General features: G+C 47.5%; 1 protein-coding gene across 1 annotated transcript in view; it reads left to right on the top strand.

Moving 5' to 3' along the window:
* Positions 1 to 27,210, top strand: part of PATL1 (PAT1 homolog 1, processing body mRNA decay factor) — a 278,312-nt gene that overhangs the window by 48,983 nt on the left and 202,119 nt on the right. Inside the window, exon 3 of the mRNA XM_085651893.1 lies at positions 20,710 to 20,954. Coding sequence (XP_085508019.1) covers positions 20,710 to 20,954 — 245 coding nt within the window. The remainder of the gene's footprint in view (positions 1 to 20,709; positions 20,955 to 27,210) is intronic.

The following is a 27,210-nucleotide window of genomic DNA, read 5'->3' as shown; positions in this document are numbered from 1 at the left end:
TCCCAATACATCACAGTTTCTCTGATTTCATTAGGCATAGCCTCAGCATTCGGGGGAAACAAACGCATAAGTGGAGATTCAGCATTTAAAAAAGGACGATTATTCAAAATCAATAGTGCTTGGGGCAAAAAATCTCGCCAATTTTTATACTTGTCATCCGTTAACTTACGCAGCTGGTCCTTTAGCAGGCCATTCAATCTCTCCACCAGGCCCGAGGCCTGTGGGTAGTAGGGGATATGGAATATCCATTCAATATTGTTTTCCGCACAGAATTCCTGTACCAATCTTCCACGAAAATGGGATGCATTGTCAGATTGAATTTGGAATGGCACACCATAGTACATCATAATTAATTCTAATGTTTTAATGTTATTCAATTGGGTAGCTTGCTTACAGGGAAGGGCTACCAGCAGGCCACTGTATGTATCAACAATAGTGCAAACATATTGACAATTCCTACTCATGGGAAGTGGACCAATGTAATCGATCTGCCAAATTTGAGCGGGCAGTTTGCCGCGATGTAGATGACCTTTAACAATTTGGGGCAACTTACGCCGTCTGATATGCTGACAAACGGGGCAGTGTAAAATAACATTTTTGATCAAATCTAAGGGAATATAAATTCCTCGATCAGCAGCCCACCTGCTAGTGGCCTTCTCTCCAAAATGTCCTGCCTTCTGGTGTGCCCATTTCGCCAATCCCGCAATATCAGAATCTTGCCTGTCCACCACTGCCTCAGCAATTTTAGACTTCTCATCTGCAATGTTATGAAAAAATTTGTCAAGAGAATCTATCGGGGTGTGAGCGTCCACATGGAAGATTGTAACAGTACTCTGTGGGAGCATCTCCCAAATTTCTTGCCATAACTCTTTTCCCCATAATTCTTTGGAATGTAACTTCCAATTATGGGAATGCCAAGTTGGCAACCAAACAGCCAGTCCATTGGCAGTAGACCAAGAATCAGTGAAAATATGACATGTACCAGGTAACTCTTGTTTCAAAACTTGGTAAACAGCGTAAAGCTCGGCAAATTGGCTGCTTTTACCTTCACCAGTTGTGCTCAACAATTTTTGTGTGATCGGATTATAGGACACCGCCTTCCAGTGCCGTGTCATCCCTATAAACCTCGCTGAACCATCAGTGAACCAAACATGGTTTCTTTCCGCTGCGGACAAATCATCAAAAGGCTTACCCCACTTGACAGGAGACTCCTGTGCTAAAGGTACGGAACATTCACTCTCAGTCTCAGTCGATGGCGCTCGCGCCACCTGCTCATGTAAAGAAGCAACTCCTTTCGGGCCCACACGTGCCCTGTCTTGTATGTACCATTTCCATTTAATCACACTCGCCTCTTGAGCGTGTCCAATTCGGTGAGATTTCGGCGAACTCAGAACCCACTGCATGATAGGAATCTCAGGTCGCAAAACTATATCATGTCCCAAAGTCAATTGCTCGGTATCCACCAGAGCCCAATAACAAGCAAGTAACTGTTTCTCAAAGGGTGTGTAACGCTCACCAGCATCAGGTAACTTTTTGGTCCAAAAACCTAACGGTACTTTACTCCTGCCTTGTTTCTGCCACAAACTCCAATTTGCATAAAGGCCCTGTACAGACACATTCAAATCCACGTCACCATCACGTACAGGCCATAAATCCAGAGCATGTTGAATTGCCTCTTTTGCCAGACTAAACGCATCTTGCTGTGGTTTATCCCATTCAAATGCATTCTTTTTACGCGTGACCCGGTACAAGGGGGCCAATATTTGACTCAAATGAGGAATATGCTGGCGCCAAAAGCCAAACAGACCAATGAAGCTCTGGGCTTCTTTCCTATTTCTAGGAACTGCAAAATCAAGAATCTTCTGTTTAACCTGAGGGATCACTTCACGGTGCCCTTCATGCCAATTAATACCCAAAAATTTTACAGCCTGGGACGGACCTTGCAATTTATCTGGGTTGATTTCCCAACCTTTCTCACGCAGGCACTCAATGACTCTGTCTAATTGGGTCTGAACTTCCTCTTGTGTTTCGCCTTGGATCAAAACATCATCAATATAATGACATATCTGAATTTGGGGATGAACCGGTACCTCAGCCAAATGCTCTGCCACCAGCCGGTGACATATCGTAGGACTATGCACATAGCCCTGGGGAAGACTTCTAAACGTCATCTGACGCCCGTTCCACGTAAAACTGAATTGTTCCTGACACTCTGGGGCAATCAGAATTGAAAAGAAAGCATTAGCAATATCAATGGACGCTTACCATGTACCTGGATGCTTTTGGATTCTCTCAATTAGTGTAATAACATCCGGTACTGCAACAGTCAAAGAGGGTGTGTGCTTGTTCAATTCTCGATAATCAACGGTCATGCGCCAAGAGTTATCACTCTTACGCACCGGCCAAACAGGATTATTCCAAGCAGAAGTAACTGGGGTTATGACTCCTGCATCCACTAACTCCTGAATAGTGGTACTAATCTCCTCATGACCACCTGGAATACGATACTGCTTCTGACAAACCACTTTTGTCGCATGGGGAACTTGTATGGGGGGCATTCTTAAACGACCAACCCGTATAGGTCTGGACGATATATAATGCGTTGTTCCAAATTGGTAACATCCGTCATCTAGATGCAAAGTCATTCCTCTCAAAATATCAATCCCAATTATGAATTCTAGAAGTGGCACTACTAGTACAGAATACTCTTTTCTAGGAATTCTACCTATTCTCATTTCAAGCAAAGTTTGAACTGCAGGGGTTTCTTTTCCACCTAATCCGGTAATAGTAAAAGGCTGACCTTTAAACTTCTTCGATTTTCCATGAATAAGAGTGGCCTCCGCTCCTGTATCTACCAATGCTCGGGCCCTTTGGATATTACGATGTCTCCAATAAATGTCAATATCTACATAGGGTCTATTATCTCTGTGAGCCCATCTGTGTACCGGAGCTTGACCTCTTTCCTAATCATTCTTACTGCATTCTGTATACCAGGATAAATCAGGATAAAGACTCTCACGCTTCTTAGGTATCGGTACCTCCTGTTCATATCCATTCCCAGTACGGAACGGATTCGTATCTTCTGCATTGTACTGCGGGTTACGATCGACCAAACTGTGACGATCCTCTCTCCTCCTCAACTCAGGGGATTGATCCCTATCATCTCTACGTCTGCTGTGAACATAGTCAGTTCTCCCCCTTTCTCTTTCCCCCTCTCTCTCCCTGTCTCTCTCTCGACGGGGGGACACATCACGTGCAGAACGTCGATCATCACGATGAACAGAGCGCCCACGGCGGTCGTCATCACCGCTACCGTCAGAACCACCACGATCACACTCAGTGGTCCGAACACGCCGGGCACCCTCCTTTCGATCCAAGCCACGTTTGCGAAACAACTCCCACAAACGAGCGGTAGTCTCACCATCAATGTCCTCCCTCCGCACACCATCAGCCAGAAGACCAGAAAAAATATCACGTCTAGTAAGTTTATTTTCACCAGGAGTACGAGTGTCAGGCCGGGACTGACGTTCAGGTTTAAACCACTCACCCAACTCACCGAGTTGGCGCACCGATTCCAAAACCGTAGATAACACGTTACCAGTCTGATTAATCAATAAAGTCATCATGACCTGCTTATAGGCAACAGGGGAAGATCGAATGATACGGTTCCGCACAGAATATGTCAACGAACCATCAAGCAACCTGTCAGCAGTACCCAGAAAAATTGCCGTTTTCATCACCTCCTCTTTGAGCCGTTGAGCAGCATCACGCAAAGTATACCACGGCTTGTCATTCACAGGCCAGTCAGATTCAGTAGGATATTTTAGATTACAACCCTCAGTCGCCAATTGGAGTAAAGAAATCTGACCAACACCATTATAGTTACGAAAATGATCCTGCACAGTAGAATCCAAACTCAAGGAACAGAACTTTAAACAATCGCCAGTATCCAACATAATACCAGCAGCGCCCAGTTCATAAAGGCGCACCATCCATGTGAGCAAGGACTCACCAGCTCGCTGCCGAAATCGCTGCAAAATATCACTAATTTCCTGCTGAGTAAAGTCTTCTAAACAGTCCAAAGAAATACCCTGCGGAGCATTGGGAGACTGCTCCAACTTCCGACGGAAAACTGGATGCGCAGAAACCGCGGGACGAGCATCACAAGGAGCCCGATCAGTACTCGTAGAGGGACAATCAGTGTAAGAAGCATTGATCCCACTCGAAGAACGAGCGTAATCACGGGGTGCACCATCAAAGGTGCGAGAAGCAGACTTACAATCATGGCGGGAGCGAGAAGACTCGCGCTTGGTAGACTCCTCACCCGAGGAACAAGAATCAGTTGAGTTCCAGATATTACCATCCCATTCATCAGGATTCCAATCCAGCCCGGCTGTCGCCACGACCAGACGCACCTTTCGCGTCGACACCCGACCGCGCCTGTTCTTGTATTTATAACGAGCAATTCGCACAGCCGCCCGTTCGGCAATAGTTTGGTAAGTCTCCAGTTTATCAGCAAGCAACTTATTTTGACACCGCAACAAAGTATGAGAATTCTGAATCTCAACAAAGTGCGCTTCCACATCTTTAAGAGATATCTGTAATTTCAACAATCTCTCATGCAGAATCCTGTATGCAGACAAAAGAATCCAACCTCTGCGCCCCAAAATGGGAATCTCCTCACCCTTCGATACGGGTGCCTTCTGCAAACAAGCAATCACATTAGCCGGCTCTGCCAGCTCCAAAGAAGAATTCCAATTCTCACTCAAACCAGTAGAATCAGCCCACTCACGGGCCAAGGCTTCATAAGGCGTTGAATCCCATCCGGGAATATCAACGGGCAACTTAAAAGTAGATTTAGACCTTTTGGAAAACATCGTGAAAAAGGAAAAAGAAGAAAAGAAGAAAAAGAAAAGAAGGAAGAAAAATAAAAACTATACACAGAAATATACAAAAATAAAATGCAAACAAAACCACGCACGCGCCGAAAGCAAACACAAGACAACCACAACGCACACAGGTTTCGTAAACGGTTCGTGACGCCAAATGTTCTGCTTGGGTCTTCGGATCAGATAGAACCCGCTCAGCAGAGCCTCTCTAACCCAAACCAGAACGTTACCCCCTCCCTAGGGCCTATTTACACCTAAATAACCACATATATGTACCACCTAAGGACAGGGAATTCCTACTATATATACCAAGACCTACAAGTCACAGCCTCGCGGTCCCAAACGGACCCAGGACTTCCTGCCCAGACGGCAGCCACAGACTTCCTGCCCAGACGGCAGTCACAGCCTCGCGGTCCCAAATGGACCCAGGACTTCCTGCCCAGACGGCAGCCACAGCCTCGCGGTCCCAAACGGACCCAGGACTTCCTGCCCAGACGGCAGCCACAGCCTCGCGGTCCCAAACGGACCCAGGACTTCCTGCCCAGACGGCAGCCACAGCCTCGCGGTCCCAAACGGACCCAGGACTTCCTGCCCAGACGGCAGCCACAGCCTCGCGGTCCCAAACGGACCCAGGACTTCCTGCCCAGACGGCAGCCACAGCCTCGCGGTCCCACACGGACCCAGGACTTCCTGCCCAGACGGCAGCCTTAGCACAGCCTCGCGGTCCCAAACGGACCCAGGACTTCCTGCCCAGACGGCAGCCACAGACTTCCTGCCCAGACGGCAGTCACAGCCTCGCGGTCCCAAACGGACCCAGGACTTCCTGCCCAGACGGCAGCCTTAGCACGAGTTCATCCTATAATTACCACGACATCAGTGTTACTATATATCAGATCACACAAAGACAGCTAGTTGAGCACAACTTGTTCCCTAGTTCGAAGGGCTCCTTTCTCCCTTACTCAGTTACCACCTACCTGATCAGGATTAACATCTGTTCATGTCAAGTCACAGCTGACTAGAAGAATAGGTTACCCTCTTACACAAGAACACGTAGCACATATTGCTTTACTACAAACTGAATACTTTATTTAGTTATTACATGCACACTCACGGAACATAATACATATCACATAACCTGCAAAGAAAAGTGAAAGATTAAGTTGTACACTCTAATAGTAAGGGGTTGACATCACCTTGGTCGTATGTAGCCTGCACTCAATGGTCATCTAGGTTCCCTTCTCGTCTGCGCCTCGGCTTCGCCTGGAAGTCACACCTCCGCAATCACGGGTTTACTCCCGTCTCCCTCTCCAAGTCACTGGGACCTCTTCCTCATCGACTACTCTCTTCTCTTTGGAATATCTATTTCTCGGTTTTTCTCCACCTCCAAGTTTGTCATCTGTCTTCCCTGGAATAAGTAGCAGCTTTACTACTAACGGCCAGGTGCCGCCTATGGACTAGAAGCAAGTGCCAGTATCTGCCTCAAACTTTTACTAATATAGACGTGCATTTCCTCATGGAAAATTCCAGCCCGTAACCTGCCGCCCACCAAATTCTTGTACCTCCCCGTGCCAAGGACACGTTCCCAGCCGGCCGGACTGATGTAGTGTCTTCGGCATGAAGAAAAATACAATCCTTCGATAAGGGCCGGCCTGAACCGGTTCTCTCCAAGCGAATAACACCTCCTAACTAAAACACTGCCTATGACCTAGAAACATCCAAGCTGCCAGAGCAGGAGGAAAGATGGAGTCTCTCCCGTTTAAGGCCTACCAGGCCTGCATTCAGCACGGCTCCATGAAATACCCTCACTACAGGACAGGTTATCCCTAATACTAACGAATCTATCCCCTAGGCTATATGTGCAAGCCCTGATCTATGGGGAAGAGCACAGAATCATGTCGAAGTGCCTAGTAAATAGGCTCCATTCACTACCCTAACCCTTAGACTTGAATGGAAAGAGACTGAAGTCACCTAAATCACCCTTCAACACAATAAGACCGGAAAAATCGAGCAGTACACCCCCCGAGAGAAATGTGCCCCCCCCAGCGATGATATTCCGACTCCCAATCCAGTCAAACATATTATGGGTTCCCGGAGTAGCGTGCTACTCGCCGAAAAAGTACTTGGACGCTTCGTCGGGTGTAGTAAGAGCTATATAAATGCAATTATAATAAAATACAGTATAGAACCAACTAAGCAGAGGGTCCTGTCATGGAATGTCGCTGGCCTCAGAAAAAATTGGACAACTCTGACTGAGGGGTATTTGTTGTCCAATTTGATGTCTGCATGTTTCAGGAAACTTGGGCTAGAGAGGCTATCCAGCGGTTTTGGTTTTCTCATTTAGAATACCCGCCATCACCAGGGGCAAGGGTAGGCCATCGGGTGGTCTCTATTTGGGTAGGCTCTCATTTCGGCTGTATAACTAAGCAGCTGGAGTTCTCCTTAAGTGATATTCAGTGCATTCTTCTTACATTCACATCAAAGACCAGAATTCGGTCTGGTTAATGTTTATTTCAGGCCCGTAAGCAACAGCCAAGAATCACCGACCATTGACCAACTATCTGCTTTTATATCCACCATTCCCAGCAATTTTTGGTTGGTTAATGGTGGAGATTTTAACTTCCAGTTTGAGCCCTTGAATGGTCTTCATGGAGGAATCCCTAGCAAAGAAGATTTGCACTGGGCAATTCCTGAGCCAAATATTTCACCAACCAGGGCCAGGACAACGCTGGTGCTTCAGCTCCACTCCTTCGCCCTAAACCACACCCTAAGGGCATGAAATGTCCTGTCAAAATCCGATTCACCAGGGAGCCTACTTTCAATAGAATTGGACATTATGCTATTCTACATTTCATCCTGGTAGACACCAGATGTAGTATAGGGTGACTGATTCTGTTGTTATGTCCCGTTGAGATAGCGATCATAATGCCCTGATTGTGGAAAAGGAGCTGCTGATCTTTGAGGTAGTATCTGGCTCAAAAACACCTCCAGATGACGGACTCATACTTACAAAACAACAGAAGAAGATTTCAGTGGTCAGCCATACCCCAATCCCATGATAGGCTGGCCTCCTAATATGAATCTGTCATCCCGTTTTTATTTGTAGCGGATTAGTCTATCTCCAGTGTTGGCTTACTCACTTCCCTTATGAGTATTGCTGAAACCCATGAAGTGCTGACATCCACTCTGGCCGATATATTCTTTCCATCTAATTGCTCAAGAGGGCATAAAAAGGCAAAGCACTCCTGGTTCACCAATAGTTGTCGGATGGCCAAGCTAGCTTTGCTAGATGCAATTAAAACCAAGGATAAACCCGTAATCAAACAAAAGAGGGCATTATACAAAGTTAGCACCACCGAAGCAAAAAAAGTGTGGGAGATGGACAAGTGGTATTCTCTAAAACAGGCCCCATCTACTCACAACTTGAAGGATTTTTGGAATATCAGCAACACAAGAACCAGTGAAGGGAAGCAGGCCATTGAACATAATATTGTGTCTGATGTCTGGAAGAAACGTTTTAAGGCCCTTTACGCAGGAACGGAGGTCGAGGGTACCTCTATAGCCAAAAATAACTCTATTGCAGAATGCTGAGACCGAGTCCCCTGATATAACCCTTGCAGAAATAGCCAGTGTCATAATTAAAATGGGCTGTGAAAAGCTCCTGGGTTAGACCAGATTCCAGGGAATCTTTTTCGCATTGAGCTAACCATTTGGGGCCTCCATTTGTGGATCTTATTCAACACTGTTCTGCAGGGAGTGGTGATCCCTGCAACCTGGGCTGGAGCGGAAATCCTGCCGATCTACAAGAAGAGGTCAACACTCATTCCCGTCAACTACAGACCCATAAGTTTAATCGATTTTAGCCAGAAAGTCTTTACCCGGGTATTGTTGGACCGTCTTCAGACCTGGATGGATGAACACAAAACTCTGAGTCCATATCAAGCCGGTTTTAGGACAAACACGTCCCTATTGACCAAATATTCAGGCTCAAACTCCTGTATTGGAAAAATGGTGATTATAGAGGGTGGAGGCCTCCATTTGATCTTTGTGGATCTAAAATCTGCATTTGATTTGGTACCAAGAGGTAAACTGTAGGCTGTTTTAAGTGATTTGGGTGTCCTGACCTATCTCTGCCACACTCCTAGGCCGTTACATGTACGCAAATATGCCCAAATCAGGTTTGGTTAACATGGAGAACTAACCACACCTATAGCAATAGACAGGGAGGTAAGACAAGGTTGCATCCTCGCGGCTACTCTTTTGTCCATTCATAAATGCACTTGTTGAGACATTGAATGCAGGGAAGGATATTGAGGCGCCCAGGATGGCGAATAGTAAAGTGCTGGCAATGATGTTTGCGGTTGATACTCCCTTGCTCTCAAAAATACCTATGAGCATACAGAGGATTCTTGACAACTTCAGTGCCTTTTGTAATAGCCGGGGACTCGAGAGTAACATCCAGAAGACAAAATATATGGCCTTCAATTAAATAAGCTCATATCGCCCAAATCTCTGCCTGCAATGCACCCCACTTGAGGGTGTCTGTATTCGAGTACCTTGGGGTCACTGTAACTAAAAAAAAAATGGATCAGAGGGCACTAATCGACAAAAGAAGCCTAAAGTTAACACAAACCATTGGGGGGGGGGGGGTGCTGACTAAGCTATTTAGGAACTCCATGTATAACCAATTGGGTCCTCATGGAAGTTTACACAGTGTAAACAAGGGGTGCTACAATGTACGGGGCTGAACTCTGGGGGCACTGTTCTCTTAGAAATATCATTAGAAATAACTTTTTTGTTAGCTGTTTCGTTCCCCCCAGCTCCCCCTTACACCGCTCTGCCTGGACCTAGGGGTAAGGCCTATTGCAGAGGAAACTGCTCTTAGACCCCTAACCCTCTGACACCGCTTATGGGTAACCCCAGAGCTGGCAGTATACATGGTTGAGCTAAAAGAGGTCTTGAGCTTGCATGGTGTTGGGAAACTACCTTGGCTAGCCCATGTCAGGGACGCACTTTTGGATATGGGTAGACCAAGCCTATGGCATAACCCTGATGAAGCCTGCCCCATAATCTCTTTCTATTGAAAGCTCAGCAACAGGTACATTAACAGTTATGTTCATGAGAATTAAAGACCAGTATATCCTAGAATCTGCCCTGGATGACATACAACCCACACTAGTGAGGAAACTGTACATACAATTCAGGCATTGGGTCCTGCCGCCTCGGGCATTTTCTAACAAATGGGCAGGCACACTCTCCGTAGGCTGTCCGGCCTGTATCAATGTAGAGGAGTTGGAGCTGCGTGTATTCTTTTTCTGCCCGGGTTATGCAAAATCCAGACACCATTGTCTGACTCATCTAACAGTGTCTCTAAGGGTGTAAGTTCATGGTCAGTTTTATCAGTAGCACAATTAATTGCTAGGAGCACAAGGGGTAAACGGGGAGAAAATGATTCAGAATGACAACAAAAATTTGTTGTATATATTACTTCATATATTTAGAAGAAAGACATGAAAAAGCACTGTGTTACATTCACTGGCATGTAACCTGTGTGATACTGTGTACAAGTGCTCGTGAAGTAGTGAACGTTGCAAGTGACACGTGAGGAAGTATATACAACGACAGGGAAGGGCGCAAAAACAAAACAATTAGTGTGCAGAATGGTAGATGGCAGAATGGATGGTAGAGAAGTAGAAACTGAAGAAATAGCTGGCTCTATAGGGTATATGAGCTACCTCCTGTAGTCTGATACTGGCTTACTCATCTATGCAGAAATCTGGGGATAAAGCATTGTGTAGAGGCATTTAGGCTGTTGAAATACGACACACAAACGCCTATTGTATTCATGGTGTTGCGTTTTTTATCATCCATGCAGTGTGTGCGTAAAACACTTCTGAATATTAACCCACAGGTCAAAGCTGATTTAAAAAAAATTATCTTTTTTTAGGACATGGACCACCTTCTATTAATCATTTTATATCTGGTTTCAAAGTGCGCTCTTTTAGAGTTTTACAAATATGAAATGCATTAATTTTATTCTTGCACAACACTGTATACATTTTTAACATGGCGTTTTGTATGTACTGTTGTGATTCTTGTTTATATAACGGGGTGTTGGTGCATAAATTGTAATAGTAAAACAGGATACTGAGTTATTGAGTAAGTGTACTGGTGGATTGTTTTAATGTATTGTTAGTTTATTGCATTGGCACTTTTATGGTCCATCGACCGAAATAAAGTATTTGAAGTGAAATGACCCGCCATACAAGTAAGTGTATAGAGTAGAGTCCCCCAGTAACCAGTGTGAGAAAGTGCCCTCTTTCTGCATGGTAGCACCCACCTTTTGCTGAACTGCTCATGTGCTTAGACTGAGTGTGCCCTGGGCTCCTGCAAAACAGGTGCCCAGTGCCTATGTTCTTTCCCTAAACCTGCATTAAAATCAAAACCCAATTGGCATCTCTGCCCACAGGTCAGACCCTGGTAAATGGTACCAGAGGTACCCAGGGCACTGAACAGGGAAGACCTCTAAGGGCTGCAACACTTATTGTGCCACCCTTAGAGGCCCTGTACCATTGCACTCACACACTGCCTTTGCAGGCTGCGTGTTTTGGTGCAGAACCAAGTGAAGAGTCGACATGGCACACATCCCTGTGTGCCATGCCTACAACCCACTGCCCTGGCATAGATCAGTCACCCCTCTAGCTGGGTACACTATACCTGTGGTGAGGTTACACGTGCATGAGCCCTGTACTCCTATAGTGTCTTTGTCCATTCTTAGACATTGAAAGTGCAGTGCTGCCATTAAGAGTATATGGTGCTGGGAGTATGTCATTACGAACTCCACAGCACTATAATGGCTACACTGGAAACTGAGAAGTTTAGTATCAAACTTCTCAGCACATTAAACCCACACTGATGCCAGTGTGGGATTTAATGACAAATGCACACAGAGGGTATCTTAGAGATGCCCCTTGAAAAACAACCTACCACTAGTGTCCAGGGTGAGTGGCTGCTTTCAACTGCCACCACCAGGCTTGTTTTTGGACCCCTGGGTCAAGAGCCTGCTGCTCTCGGAGGCCTGAAACAATGCACATCCTGGGACGAGGTGCCAAGCCTCCTCCCACAGGATGGGCCGGGTTCACGAAGGGGAAGCTTCAAAGGTTTGCTGCCTTTGTGAGCTTCCCCAGGCCACTTGCTGATTTCAACAGCTGGTCCCCACTGGTTCTGACCTTTACTTTGGGCAGGAGAGCCCAAGTGAGGAAGAGAGGTGTGCCCACTTCTGCCACTCCATCCCTCAGGTGGGGGAGGCGAGGTGAAGCACAACAGATTGGGGGACTCTACCAACCAGGGAAAGGCTTATGCCCCCTCCCACTGGAAGGTGGCATAATAAGGGGTGGGGAAGGGACTCATTGGTGTGGGAACTTTTTACCTACCTGTAACATCCCTAAATCTGGTATTTAGGGGCACCCCTGAACCTTGCTTCCTCAGACAAGAACCTGCAAGAAGAAAAGAAGGACCGAACAGCCTTGCCGAAGCTAACAAGAGGAGGATGCCCACTGACTTGGCTCCAGCCCTACTGGCCTGTCCCCACCTCAAACCTGCTCCTGCGAAATCCCAGTGTGTCCTGCAGCCAGCAACCTTGAATAACCCAGAGAATCTGCCTGCCTTCAATCCCCAAAACTCTGTTGTTTGAACAAATCCGGTGTTCACAGGAGACAGACTCCAGTTCTGCACTATTCTGCACCCGAAGGCCAGGACCTGAGTTCCACTGGCCCAACACCAAGAGGAGGTCCCCCCCAGAGATCCTGACCTGCGATCCGGCGACCCCTGACCTGCCTCCAGCTGACACCTGCAGCCTCAAACAGGAAGGGCCCCTCCCCAACCGCGACCAGGAGCTGGTAAGAAGATCCCAACTTGCCTCTAAAAGTGGTGGTCCCCGAGCCTGCAGTGCTTTTGCAAACCGGAGACTCCCCATTGAAAGCTACAGGACTTCTGTCGCCATAACAGCACTCTGCACCCGGACGCCCCAGTGCCGCAGAGGGTTCATCTTTTGTGCAGGGCCTCAACCCCCATTTGCCCTGAGCTTTAGTTCAGCAGCTTTGCTCCCGCAACCCAGTGGCCTGCTCGTCAGCAGCCACCAACCGGAGGCCCCCTATCCCCCATTGGATAACATTGGGCATCAGCACTCTGTACCCAGCCGCCCTAGTGCTGCTGACGGTGCATCAAGAGTGCACCCTTGACCCTGGGGGACCCCTGAGTCTAACCCCAGAACCCCAACTCCCACAACAAAGTACTTGCCTTTAAACCGATAACACTATTTACCTCCATTTGATAATATTAACTGTTTTTCTATGAAAAGTTTGGAGTTTGAACACCTAAAGAAATTCTTTAAAACTGTGCTAATTAACAAAAACGCTTTTACCTGTTTACAGGAAATGTCCCAGTGCAGTGTCCAGGCATACTGCACTGTGTAAGAAAAGTAATCTCAAAAGTAACTTACCTGTAATTTTACCAATCATCCTATACAAAGTATATGTACTGTATTCTGAAAAGCATTGCATTATCAGTAACACTACTATAATCAAAGTACATTTACAAATGCAATTCAAACTATTTACAAACTGCATTACTTCTGTAAAGTATTTATTGCCTACCTATGCCAGGCTTGCTTGGTTCTAGAAAATAAAATAACTAAAAGTATTTTTATACAAAACCAATTGGTCTGAAGTTCAGTCTTTGAGTGTGTGAATTCATTTGCTGACTGAGTGTGTACAACAAATGCTTAACATTGTCCTCTGATAAAGCCTTACTGCTCGACCACACTTCCACAAATAGAGTGAGGTGCTATCTACTTTACCTCTGCGTACCTTTTGGGTTCCACTGGACTCTGTGCACACTATACCTCACTTAGGTATAGTATATACAGAACCAGCTCCATAGAGCCAGTGCTTAACCAAGTATGCAGAGTCCTTTCTGGAGTCATACCACCACTCATTCAGCACTAAAAGGCGTGCTGCTGCATGATAGGACTGGAACTTTGCTGCTGCAATTGCTCCGCAATGGGTTGATTGAAAACAGGCACGCAGGGATACCCTAGGCGCAACCTCCCCCCCCCCCCCCCCCCCCCCTACACACATACACACACAAATACAGTCCCAGCATTGCATTTATCTGTCTGAATCACAACAGGGGGACAGGAAAGGGGTGATTTTGTAGGCGGGGAAGAGACACCATCTTAAAAATGACTGAACGCCCGTAGAGAGAGTGTGGTAGACCCGCCCATGATTTTATTTCACCCTTTACCCTCTCAGTCATGGATGCCAAATGGTGCTCCCAGGAGACGATTATTGGACAGGAATACACCTAGGTACTGCAGGCCAATTGTGGCTGTGGAAACCTCTGCTGTCCATTTGCCGCTGCCGAACGTCCCTCTCAGTGGCCATATAGTGGATTTCCCACATTCATGTGTAGGCTTGACGTCTCGCCGAATATCTTCATTATCTGGAGGACCCTAGGACCCGATCTATGGGGGTCTGTAAGAAAGAATGACATCTGTGTACAGGGCGATGTGGCCGTAGATCTCCATGGACCATTCAAAACTCCATACCAAAGCATCTACACGAACCCAGGTGGTTGAAGGCTTGATGGAAAGAGCAAGTAGGAAGGGGGACAGGGAACATCCCTGATGGGTTCCACGTCAGACAGGAAATGGGGGCGTGATGCTGCCTGCCACCTGCACCGATGCTGTCAAGTCTGTATCGAGTAGCTGGAGATAAGCCAAGAATCACGGACCCAGGTTCAGACGACATAGAAGTATGAAAAGATGCATACTACTAATCAAATATATTGTCTATATCGGGCGTGCCCACTGGGCATCAGGGTGGATTAGGTCCCCCATTGTTTGGGACATTACTTTATTTCTCAGCGCCTTAGCCAGTAGCATAACCTCCGTATTTAGTAGGGAGATCGGACGGTACAAAGAATGTTGTTCTGGTGGGCAACCCAGTTTCAAAAGCACCACTATTTCAGCATGTCTCCAGTCTGCAGGCATGCAAGACTTCTCGACTGCTGCCTGAACTGTTGCGAGATAATACAGACCCAATAAAGACGCATAGGCTTTAGAGAATTTGGGTGGGAACCCATAGGGGCCCACAGCCCCCCAGGGCCTCTGACAATGCAGCTGTCAATTTCTCAACCATGAGAGGGGCCTCCAGGGATTCCCGAGCCTTAGCTTACAGGACGCTCGGGGGCATATCCTCAAAGAATATTACGATCTGCGAGGCTGTAAGCACCTCCCGTTGGGCGTATAATGTCTGGTAGAACCCAGCAAACCTGCTTGCCACAGCGGCCGGATCAGTGAGCACTACACCATCTACCCCACAGATCTCAGGAATATGGGTATTGTCTTGGCCGGTTGAGACAGTCTATGAAACAATCTCCCTAATTTATCGCCCCATTGATAAATGCGATTCTGAGTGGCCAGCCACACGCAGCGTGCCTCCTCCATTAATTCCCCTTGATATTGCGGTTGGGTGAGGCTCAGTTGCCTGCGTGCCCAGCTGCCAGCCTCCGTCTGCCCCAGCCCCTCCAGCTCCATATTGCGGGCCTCTGCTCATATTAAATTCTGTTTGCGTCTCTTTGCTGCACAAAAACTGTCTACCCCATGGATGGGGGGCTTCATTACCTCCTACAGGATGTTAACCGAAGGGGCTGTGGCAATATTAAAGGTAAAGTAATCAGTCAAGGCTTTATGAATGTGGGTTCAATAGGACTGATCTTGTAGATGCCATGGAGACAGTCACCACAGGAGCGGCGGCCGGCATGGGCTGATCACGAGCCAGATAGCGACGGGGTATGGATCATGGCCTCTAATACCCTGTGTGCAAAGCCACACGGAATGAAGATGTAATCAAGCCTGGGAAAGACTCATGGGGCTGGGAGTATAAAGTAAACTGCTTCGTTAGGGTGATGCGACTTCCAAATGTCCGCCCACCCCACTAATTCTACTAGTGATTTCAGGCAGGATTCCCTTATGCTTCCTGGCACCCCAGAGGCCCGCTATCTGTCTATATCCGGATACAATACACCGCTCCACTCCCCACCAACAACCGCCAACACCTCTGTCAAGTGACCCCACACATCCACCACATAACTCTGACTGAGGTGCATAAATGCTGCCGATTACTACCTGTGTCCCATTGATCGTCCTGTGAACCAAGATATACCTACCATGTGGATCTGCCGACCGCTGCACCAATGTGAAGGGAAGTTTACGGTGCATCAGAATGCATCAGAATGGCCACCCACCTGGAGCCCCTTGTACAACCTGCATGGAATACCTGTGTGTACCCATAACAAGTCAAACATGGGGTCTTGGTACCCATAAGATGTCTTTTGTAAGAGCAGGATATCCGCCCCCAAGTGTTTTGCCTGTCGAAGCACTGCCCCCCACGCTTTACCTTATCCAACATTCCCTGTACATTCCAACTCACTATACGCAGTCAACCCGAGGCGGCTTCTACAACATTACTGGTCATTTTAGCACAGAAGTAGCACTGTTGGAATACACAGATCACGCAGTGAGTTCGAAAGTAAACCATAACTATAAAACATTCCCCCTCCCCGCTCAAAACTGTGTTGTGGTGGAAGCTCCATACCCACCCCAACAGGAGGCAGGGGTGGTGTCCGACCAATGGATCCCCACTCACCCCAACGTCATAATTCCAAACCAGGAAGGACTAGGTAAACCTCACCGGCTATCCAGCCCTTGAAACACATGTGGAAATATTCCTCCCCAAATGCTGCAGAGTTTGAGGGAAACAAGGGCCTCATGGCCCAAGAGCTGTGGCGCCCGCCATCCGAACACTAAAGAATTATCCTTTTGGGCTCTCTGTCTGCTCCCTGTTGCTTGGCTTAGAACACCACAATGACCAGGAACGATGCCTACGCTTCTCCTTCTGTTTGTTCAGCAGTTGTTGGGTTCGCCCGAAGAAGAGTCTGAGTCCCGAGGTGACAGCGTATGTGGCTTCAGGTGTCTGTGAGAAAGTGCCATATTTCTTGCATGGTATGCCCCCACATTTTGCTGAATTGCTGAATGTACTTTGACTGAGTGTGCCCTGGACTCCTGCCAACATGTGCCCAGGGCCTATGTTCCTGGGCGAGGTGCTAGGTCTCCTCCCCCAGGATGGACAGGGGGAAGCTTCAAAGGCATGCCGCCTCTGTGAGCTTCCCCAGGCCACTTGCAACCCCCTCTCTGGAGGGAAGCCTGGCTGGAAACCCCAAATAAGGACTGGGGATGTGCCAGCCTGCCAACCCCCACCCCTCAGGTGGGGGAGGCGAGGTGAAGCACATCTCCGGGCGCTCGCCATCTTGAAGATGGGAGGCCCTACCCAATCAGGACTAGGCGACTGCCCCCCTCCCACAGGAGAGTGGCAGAATAGGGGGTGTACCCACCCCAGGACAGGGACCCATTGGTCCCTGCCCTTTACCTACCTGTAATGCCCCTAAATCTAGTATTTAGGGGCACCCTGAACTTTCCGTCCCCAGATTCCAGATTCCGAAATACAAAGAAGAGCAAGAAGAAAGCAGACCTGCCCTGCAGCTGCTAAGAAGAGGAAGACACCAACTGCTTTGCCCCCAGCCCTACCGGCCTGTCGACCCTGGAACCTGCTCCTGCTGCAACCCGGGACCTCTTGTGGCCAGCAACCTCACAAACCCCAGAGGATCTGGCTACCTTCTGGCTCTAAGCACCTGGGACTGCCATGACCAGAGGCTCTGCTCAAACTCAGCATCTAATCCCTGGCATCAGCCCGGAACTGCGAACCCTGCACACTCTGCATCCGCCAAGCCTGGCCTGTGCCGGAGTGAACAAAGACTACGAAGGCGACCTCCCGGCGACTGTGACCCCGAGTCTGGCACCCAAGGACTTCCCTCGATGCTCCTGACGATGCCTGCAGCCTCAGAACCAGGTACCCCCCCAACCGCGATCAACAGAGGGTAAGATTTCCAGACACCAAAAGGCACCCTGGCGCCTTGCAGCCCCCTATGCCCAACTCCTGGGTACCTACCTATCCTCCAACTACCCAACTTACCTCTCGAAGTGGTGGTGGCACCTGAAGAATCTTCGTCCCCGAGCTTGCAGTCTTTTTCTAAACTGGAGCTTTCTCATCGAAATCAATTGAGCGCCCGACGGCTCAAAAGCACCCAGCACCCAGCCGCCCGAGTGACCCTGGCAGTGTGTCCTTTGCACCTATCAACTTCCCCATTTACCCTGAGCAAGTGACCAGGAGCCCAGCTCCTGTGCCGCTGAGGGTGTAACTACTGTACCTACCTGACCCTGGGAGACCCCGGAGTCTGTGCCAAGGACCTTAACTTTGCCAGTCGAGTACTTACCTCAAGCCGATAACTCAATTTTCTCCATAGGGTAACATTGACTGGTTTCTTCTGAAATTTCTTCTAAGTGTGGAGTTTTCAAAACTTAAAATATTCACCAAAAATCAGCCGAGTAACGAAAACGAAAATACTCGCCTGCTATTAGGTGAGCTCCCAGTGCTCTTGGTGCCCAGCACTGAGCCTGAAAAATATTCATAACCGTACTTACCAGTGACCCAATTTTCTTCTATAGGAAATCATTGATTGTTTTTCTGTGAAATTTCTTCTAAGTGTCGATTTTTGCAAACTTTAAATATTCCTTAAAAATTGTAAAAACGTAATTACTTACCTGTTTAGGATAAAGGTTCCAGTCCTGAGTCTAGGTACCCAGTACTGGATTACAAAAGTAACGAGAACATACTGGAACAGGAGCAGGAGCATGTACGGGATCTTAAGGTCTCAGATCCATGCTTAAGATCTGGCCAAATTGAAGATAGTGTCCTAGTCGTGGTAATTTCTGATCCTGGCAATAACCGTTCGCAGCCGAGCTCCCGTAGTTGGCCGCTGAAGTAGGTGTTTGTGGGTGCTCAATCACAAAACGGGGAGATAAGGCGTCTGATAGGATCCACGATGCGAGCCAGCGAGCTAGGATTTTCCCTATATCTTCACCCTGGTAGTTTTCTGGAAAACCCACGACTTGGAGATTATTCTTGCGGGCACGCCCCTCCGCATCTTCATCACACACGCCCAGGCTCCTGGTCAGTATCTCTAAGGTGTCTACTTAGCCTTAATAGTAGATAGTGTGTCCTAAACGCCATAGACCCTGGTCTCAGCCTCAGCGATGCGCTCCACTGTATTGCGAAGAGCCTGTCTCACTAAGGTCACGTCTGAGCCCACAGTGCCAATCCTAGCCTCTAGCATATCTCTGGACTACATAGTCACCGCCAGCAGGGCTGCGCTATCCGGCAGTGCCCCAGGGCCCCCTCCAGCTTCCGCGGCCTGGAACCCTGGCCCCCTGAAGCCATTCATTTGCTGTGTTTTGACATGGCAAAAGACACATAATTGATGGAAGGAATGCAGAACAAATCAAAACGTTCATCTCCAGTCAAGAGATCTGGGTTAAATCCATCATTCTTTTGTACTCTATGCCACCCCAGACCTGGCCATATGCAAATCAGTCTTGACCCTGTGATTCATGGGAACAGTCCAGCCCGAACTGCCAAGCCAGGTCCTCCCTGGACCGGAAACAAACATCCTAGGACCAATTTCGGGGGTTCACCCCTCATCAGCCAGCATAGCTTGAATCCAGTGGCACAGTGAGCCCGGACCCACATCTTGGCAAACACGGCGCACTTAGGGCGAGAAAGCAAAAGACACACACTTGATTGATGGAATGCAGAACAAATCAAAACATTCACCCCCAGTCAAGAGATCTGGGTTAAATCCATAATTCTTATGTTCACTCCGCCACCCCAGTTTAGACCTGGCCATATGCAAATCAGTTTTGACCCTGTGACTCATGTGAACAGTCCAGCCCGAACTACCAAGCCAGGTCCTCCCTGGACCGGAAACAAGCATCTTAGGACTGGTCTGCTGCTTTGAGATGGAGCCCTGCGAGGACAAGTTCTTCAGTCGGCCCGTGCACTGCCACAACGACTGCCTGGCTCTCCAAGGGCGCTGCACCGCCCCTCAGTACCACAATGCTGTTGAGTGCCGCTTGCATCACAGGAACGCCAGGTCTTGGTCACGGGGAGACAGCAACGCCCAGTGCTCAGCTCCAGATGCTTGCGTCCGCCGTGCGACCCTTTAGTCATGTTGGACAGCTAGACCACAACCTCCATGCTTGAATCTTTTAGAGTATTTAGAAGAGGGTTTACATGCCTATTCCACCATCTCTTCCTTTGTCTTCCAGAGTTTCATTTAAGCATAGATAGACTCTGCTAGTAAATATTGGAGAACTATCCCAATTGTTGGTTTGTGATTACTGCTAGTTTGTTAGTCACTTGGAGATTAAACTCTGTTAGTCCCATTCATGCAAACTTAATGTGCTGGAACAGAGAACAAACAGTGCAAAACCAGTAATTTCTATGCTACTTTTGTATGAAACTATTAGGGTACAAAGGCTGGAAGACATAAGTTATGCGCTATATTCAGATGCTCAGTCAGATTTCTTTATCCTGTTTGTCTTCACTTGTCGCATTGGTTATCTCATTGTTCTCTTTGTGCTGGAATAGGCTAATGGGGTTCACATTGGACTGTGACTGGTCTTCCACAAGTTTTCGCTACATCTGTGTTAGTATCAATCAATCAATCAGTGACACTTGTAAAGCGCGCTACATACCCGTAGGGTCTCAAGTATGGAGGTTTTGTTGCAAAGCTTATAATTACCCTCTCACCCCCACCTCTCTTCACCACCAAAGGAAACTCTCACCCTTCTTTTTCTCTTTTCTAGATGACGACTGGCGCGAGGAACACGAAAGGATGGCGGAGATGGAGGATAAGCCTTCAACAGTGGAGGTCATGGCTCCTCCCACCTTGAAGAGCGGAAGTGTCCCGATCCGTGAGGAGTCCGGAGGTCTGCTAGGGGGCCGAGGTGAAAACCTAGCCCAGAGTCTGCGTAAGCTTGTGATTGACAGTGACCTGGAAGATCCAGCCGTCATGAGTGCCATTCAGTCACGTTCCCGCCCTCCCATGCAGGTAAGCTCCACTCTGTAAGATTCTCCCTTAGATCTTCTGTTGTTCTACAAAGGTGAGCTGAATTGGCCACCCAATCAATCAAACCGGATTTGTAGAGCGCACTAATCACCTGTGAGAGTATCCAGAGGCAAGGTCCAGGCTGGTCAGGGGTTCAGTCGAAAAGCCAGGTCTTGAGTCCCCTTCTGAATACCTGAAGGGAGGGCAAGGTCCGAAGGTGGTCTGGGAGGACTTCTCGGGGAGGTAGGAGAAGGAACGACCTCTGCTGTTGCTGCCGTGGATTCAGGGGGCAGTGAGCGAGGGAAAATGAGGCAGAGTGCAGGGGTCTTTAGGGTAAGTGTAAGCTCAGGTGGTGGTTGAAGTACGCTGGTCCTTGCTTGTGGAGTGCTTTGTCGGCGTGCGTCCGAATCTTCAATTGACATCTATGCGGATGGGGAGCCAGCTGAGTTTTTTCATGTGGGTGTGATGTGGGTCTGTCTGGAGAGGTCAAAGATGAGTCTGGCTGCCGAGTTCTGGATGGTCTGAAGTCTCCTAAAGGGGATGTGATGTGATTCCCGTGTAAAGTGCATTGCCATAGTCCAGGTGGATTTTGAGGATGGATTGTGTGATGGTTTGGCTGGTTGAGACTGGAAGCCATTTGGAGATGTTTCAAAGCATGTGGAGGGTGAGGAAGCATGCAGAGAAGACTAGGTTGATCTGGCTCTTCATGGTGAGTTCACTCTCCAAGATGATATTTTGATTCTGGTTAGGTCCATGAGGGTCTGCAGAGGTCCTAGGTTGGTGCCCCACCAGGAGTTGTCCCCCGATGAGGCAGAGTTCTCAGAGACCAGGACTTTCTCTTGTCTGTGCTGAGTCCAAGGCAGTTATCTTACATCCAGTTGGCAACCCTGGTCCTGCGGAGGTGGACGTTTCCCTTAGTGGTGGAGGGTCTTTGGATAGCAAGAGGATGAGCTGGGCATTCTCTGCCTAGGAGATGATGTTCAGTCTGTGGTTACTGACAGTGTGTGCTGGGGTGTGGGGGGGCATGTCCTGTAGGTGTTGAAAAGGGTGGGGCTGAGGGATGATCCTTGAGAGATGCCAAAGATGATGCTCTTTGGCTCGGAGTTGACGGGAGGGATGAAGACCCTCTGATTTCTTCCGGAGAGGAAAGATGCGATCCATTTGCGGGCATTCTCAGGATACCGATCTGATGAAGCCTCTTGATCAGGATGTGGTGGGAAACCGTGCTGAAAGTCACAGAGTTCGATCAGGACGGCTGAGTCTTCTCGGTCAAGGAGGGTTCTGATTTTGTCTATGGCAGTGATAAGGGTGGTTTTGGTGCTGTGGTGGAGTAGAATCCGGATTGGGATGTGTGCAAAAGATCATTGTTCTCTAGGTATTCTGTGAGTTACTGGTTGTTGGAGTTTTCGAGGACTTGGGCAGGAAAGGGGAGCAGAGAGTCCGTGTTTTAGCTCATTGGGGTCGGCGGAAGGTTTCTTGAGGAGGGGTTGGATCTTGGCGTGTTTCCAATCCTCTGGATGGGTGGCTCATGTGATGAATGTCTTGAGTATGTCTTTGAGCTTGCTGCTGATGGTGTTGTTGCGGAAGTTGAATACCTGGTGTGGGCAGGGGTCTGTGGGAGTCCCAGAGTTGGCGGATTGCAAGGTGTAGGTGTTCTGTGTGGTGAATTGGTTCTGGATGGGGATCCTGTTGTTGGCGGGGGCGTTTTAGGTGTCTAGGCGGCTGAGGGGGTTGGCGGTGGTGGGTCGGGTTTTGACGTTCCTATTGATGGTGGATATTTTGCCATGGAAAAAGTCAGCTTGGGTGTCGCAGAGTTACTGGGAGAGTGTGATGATGTTTTCAGTTGCTGAGGAGCTGGAGAACTCCATGACGATGCTGAAGAGTATTTTGTTGTGGTTGGAGCGGACTTCGATGCAAATGGCTAGGGCATTCTTTCTGGTGTCTTTCACAAGTCTGTGGTACTGGCTGAGTGATGTCTTGAAGGTGGTCCGGTCAATAGGCTCCTTGGTGATTAGCCATTTCCTTTCTAGTTGTCTGCAGTTGAGTTACGAGGGTCTTTGTTGCGGGGTTTAACAGCTGGCTTGCTTAGCAGTTCTGTTGGGTTTAGAAGGTTTGCTGGGAGCGACTCTGTCTGCGCAGTTGGAGATCCAAGTGGTGGCATTTTTTATGGCTTTTTAGAGGTGTTGAGGGGTGGGGTTGAGGGTTTCAGTCCATTGGCTCTCTGATGCTCTGTTCCAGCTGTGGTGTGAGGTTCTGACCGGTCTGGTGACTTGCCTGGGGGCTGCTGTGTAGGTTAAGTGGAAAATTGCATGGCCTGTCCAGGGGAGCTAGTTGTGTGGCTGTTTTTGACTCTTGCTGGTGGTGAAAATCGTATCTAGCGTGGGTCCTGCTACACACGTGGGGTTGGTGACTATCTGAGTGAGGCCGATGTTGTTCATGCTGTCCAGAAGGTTGACTGTCTTGGTGTCGTCGAGGTTCAAATTAGGGTCTCAGAGGAAAATGCAGTGTTTGGTGTCGATGGCTAGGGGCGATGAATTTGGGGATGGCATTACAGAAGCTGGGGTGGGGCCTGGAGGTCTGTAGGCCAAGGTGCCTCTTATAGTTGTTTTGCCATTTATTCTGAGCTGGAAGTTGAGGTGTTCCATGGACGCGATGTTGTCGTCAGTAGTGGTGGTGCAGTGGACGGATTCCTTGTGGATGACTGCGATTCCACCCCTGTGTTTGGTAATGCGGTCTCGGTGAACAATCTTGTAGCTGAGGGACGTGGCCCTGGTGATGTTTGGTGCGGAGGCACAGTTGAGCCAGGTCTCGGTGAAGAAGACTCCATTGGGGGTGAGGGCATTGATAAGTAAGGAATTCCATCCTTTCTCCTCACTTCTGTTAATGCTGGTGAGCTAAATGCTGCCATACCCTTCTCAAAGCTCTACTGTGCCACATCTGTGGCAAATTAGTTCTGTCCTGCTCTTTTCACATCTACAATATACTTGATATTACATTTCACTGGAATTCTCATCTTAGTCCTCCATGTGTTCCTTGCACATTGTGACCTTTTCTTTCCTCCCCAGAGCTGTTTATAGGCCCTTATGGAGTAGAAACCAAATGTGCCATTTTTTTGTTGATAGATTCAAAATGACCATATTGATGGTCTTAGCACAAGCTGGGGAAATCAGTAAGTGTCCAAAATGATGATACTACCTTCTTTTTGGTATCCTAAAAAAGATTGCACAGATCTGGACAAACGCCTGTGCATCGTTGGTCTGGGTAGCCCATCACAACCAGCATTGGCTGGACAGAATATTACAATGCCCTGAATGTTCTGCCAAGGTGACAAGCCAAATTTTGTGACGTGTCTACCACTTTGCTACAACAAGTGTAGCTGTGTTTTAGTAACTTTTGATCTCTTTGATCTAGAAACAGAAGTTTTATTGTTAGTCTGCAGATTATAATGTTTATATGCGTTTAATTCAGTTTATTGCATATTCCCTCCTGCGACAATTGTATATTGTAAACAATGGCATATATACCACTTCTATGATGTGTACAAATGCTGCCCATGTTGTCTGTAAACAATAAAAATTAGTTGTGAAAAAAGAAAAGTCTGCAGATTAAGCCTCAAATTATAAATTGTGTAGCAAATGTGGCACATCCACAACTATGCAGAGAATGCAGTGGTCGCACATTTCCAAAATTCCAGTGGCCCTTATTATATAGAAAACATTCAACATATCAATGGCACAGTAACTTTATATTCCCAGTCAGTCATGCGACTGGGCTTTTTCCTAATAACAATTGTAGTTGTTAATGCTGCACAACTTCGGATTCTGATCAGAACCCAAGGTTCACACAAGATGTGCTTATAACACAGCAAGGCCCAAAAGAAATTTGTTACAGCACAGCTTTGAGGATGATAAATGTTCGCAGTACATAGGCGTAGGGTATACTATAGGAGCCCAACAGGAGTTCCATAATCCAAACAATATCGAAGTCTCCCTAGTTATCAATAGGATACAAGGAAAATTATACTGCAGAAGGAATTTTAAGAATGCCTCAGTGTATGTCTGGAGATCATGTTCTTTAGGTATGTCTAGAAGATAATCTCAATTGGAGAGCCAGGGATACAAGCAAATGGCGAAGTCCAAGCAGAGGCACATGGGTGAAGAGCACATCTCAAGCTGAAGAACACAGGTGAACTGCAGTGCCCTAGCAGAAGCTTCCTCTCATCAACAGGGGGGAAATCTAGTCACCTCAAAATGCCCTTAACTCTTAAAGTAGATCATTGAATCCTGAAGTAGATCCTCAAATCCACTGTCTTCAGCCTCCGAGGGACCAGGAGGAAGTTAGCCTTCCAACGTCCCAGTCATTGAGTTTGTTTCCACTGGCAGTCTGGCCTGATTATAGATGTATTATGGAAATACTGCAGAATGTGCCACTATTTCCTTCAATTCATTTGAAAGCCTAGGGAGAAGTTGTTGTTTTATGTGTAGTTTTAAGTGCTCCATCTTGCTTACCTGACCTGTCATACTATTTTCTTTTGAATAAAGTTTTTGAATAAAGTAAAGTACTGGTTGGACACTAATGTTATAATATGTTTACTGTGGTATACTGAATCTGAACTTATTTCCTCACCTACTTAGTATGTTGACTGCTTGCCCTCACTACGCCGCAAGTCAGTTACCTGAAGGAAGTAATTTAGCTATTCAATTCAAAGTTCACCAGTATTGTGACCTTTAGGATACCGGTGCCTAACAGTACATACAAAGGTTACTGTCAAGTAACCACTCACAGCCCAGGGGCCATACAAAACAGCTTCATAGTTGCAATAGAGGGGTTGTAAAAGAAACCTTAAAGAAAACAAGCATTTGCAATGCAACAGGTCTCACATTTGCGAGAGTTTGAGCTATTGGAATTGCAAATGACTGCCTTTTATTTATGTGTTGTTTTTCAAAACGGCTAAATAAAAGACATTGTCATGCCAATACCTTAAACTCTCACAAATGCGAGAACTATTGCATTGCAAATGCTTGTTACTTTTTTTAGTCCGTGTATATAAGTGCACGCACTTTAAGAATGTCAGATGGGTGGGGTCTGTCCCAGTATTTACACAAAAACACTATAAATAGCACTATTGTATTTTTTTTTTTTTATAGTGCTACTCCTCTTAATGCAGAGTCTTCAGTAAGGTCACCTCGTGGGATGTCATGCATCGTGAGGTCATGTGCTGTGTTGGCAAGCGTTATGTCACTTGCATACTGCCTAACTTGGTCAGTCTCCCCACTTCTTCTTATAGGACTTGTGCCCTGGAGAGGGGTGATGGATGGTGGACTGTAGATGTGAATTTATTTGGTTATGGAAGTGCGCCCATTGATGTATGCCAACTATCAAATGTGTTTGCTGAACTGGGAAGTCGGATGGGGAGGGGGGTGGCGAGGTCGATGTATGCCAGCTATGGATTTTGATTGGGCGGAGGGTCAGTGTTTGCACTTCTTGTTATTCCTATTGGCAGCTGTGTGTTCTTTTGCGGGAGTGCAGACACTTGGTGATACATTCCAGATATAGATTTTGTTGCAGGGGTGTGTGGAGAGGGGGTTTGTTTGTATGTGAACATTGATACGTAAAAGTGGTGGATTTCGTTGGGTGGGGGGTGGAATCAGGATAATAATGAATGCTAGCGAGAGATTTTTCTTGGGAGGAGGTATGGGTGATGTGGGCGCTATAGATTTTTGGAGGGAGGGCAGAGGACAACTGACTGTGTGAGCCAGCTGTGGATTTTCCTACACTCTGATAGCAGTGAGTTAATGAACAAATATGCGAAGCCAATGCTTGGGGGTATGCCATTATCCACATTTGCTAAACATTCTGGGTAATGGAGGTTACTGGGACTCCAGCTGAGCACACAGAGAAGGACGGGCATGGCAGAACCTCTCAGCCTGCAGAGGAGAGAGGAGGGCACTGCACGTGAAGTGCGATTTAAAAAAAAAAAATACTCAATGAAAGAGAGAGGCTGAAAGACAAACAGCAACAGAGTGCGCGAGACAATGTTGGGGAAATGTACGTAGGAAGGAAAGAGACTAAGACCGTGCACGTTAGAAACCATAAGCTAGAGAATTACCAAAAAAGATAACGAATGGGAGAAAAATTGAGTTAAAGGGAGGTAGAGAGGAAAGAAAGAAAGACCACGTGAAACGCAATGACAAAGGGAAGGAAGACACAGTGGGCATAAGGTCTATAATGTATCAAAGGGATTTGCGGTCGTAAAACT

This window comes from Triturus cristatus, chromosome 4_1, assembly GCF_964204655.1.
Source record: "Triturus cristatus chromosome 4_1, aTriCri1.1, whole genome shotgun sequence".
Classification (NCBI taxonomy): domain Eukaryota; kingdom Metazoa; phylum Chordata; class Amphibia; order Caudata; family Salamandridae; genus Triturus; species Triturus cristatus.
The sequence above is the reverse complement of the archived record's forward strand: the minus strand, read 5'-3'. Positions and strand labels throughout refer to the sequence as shown.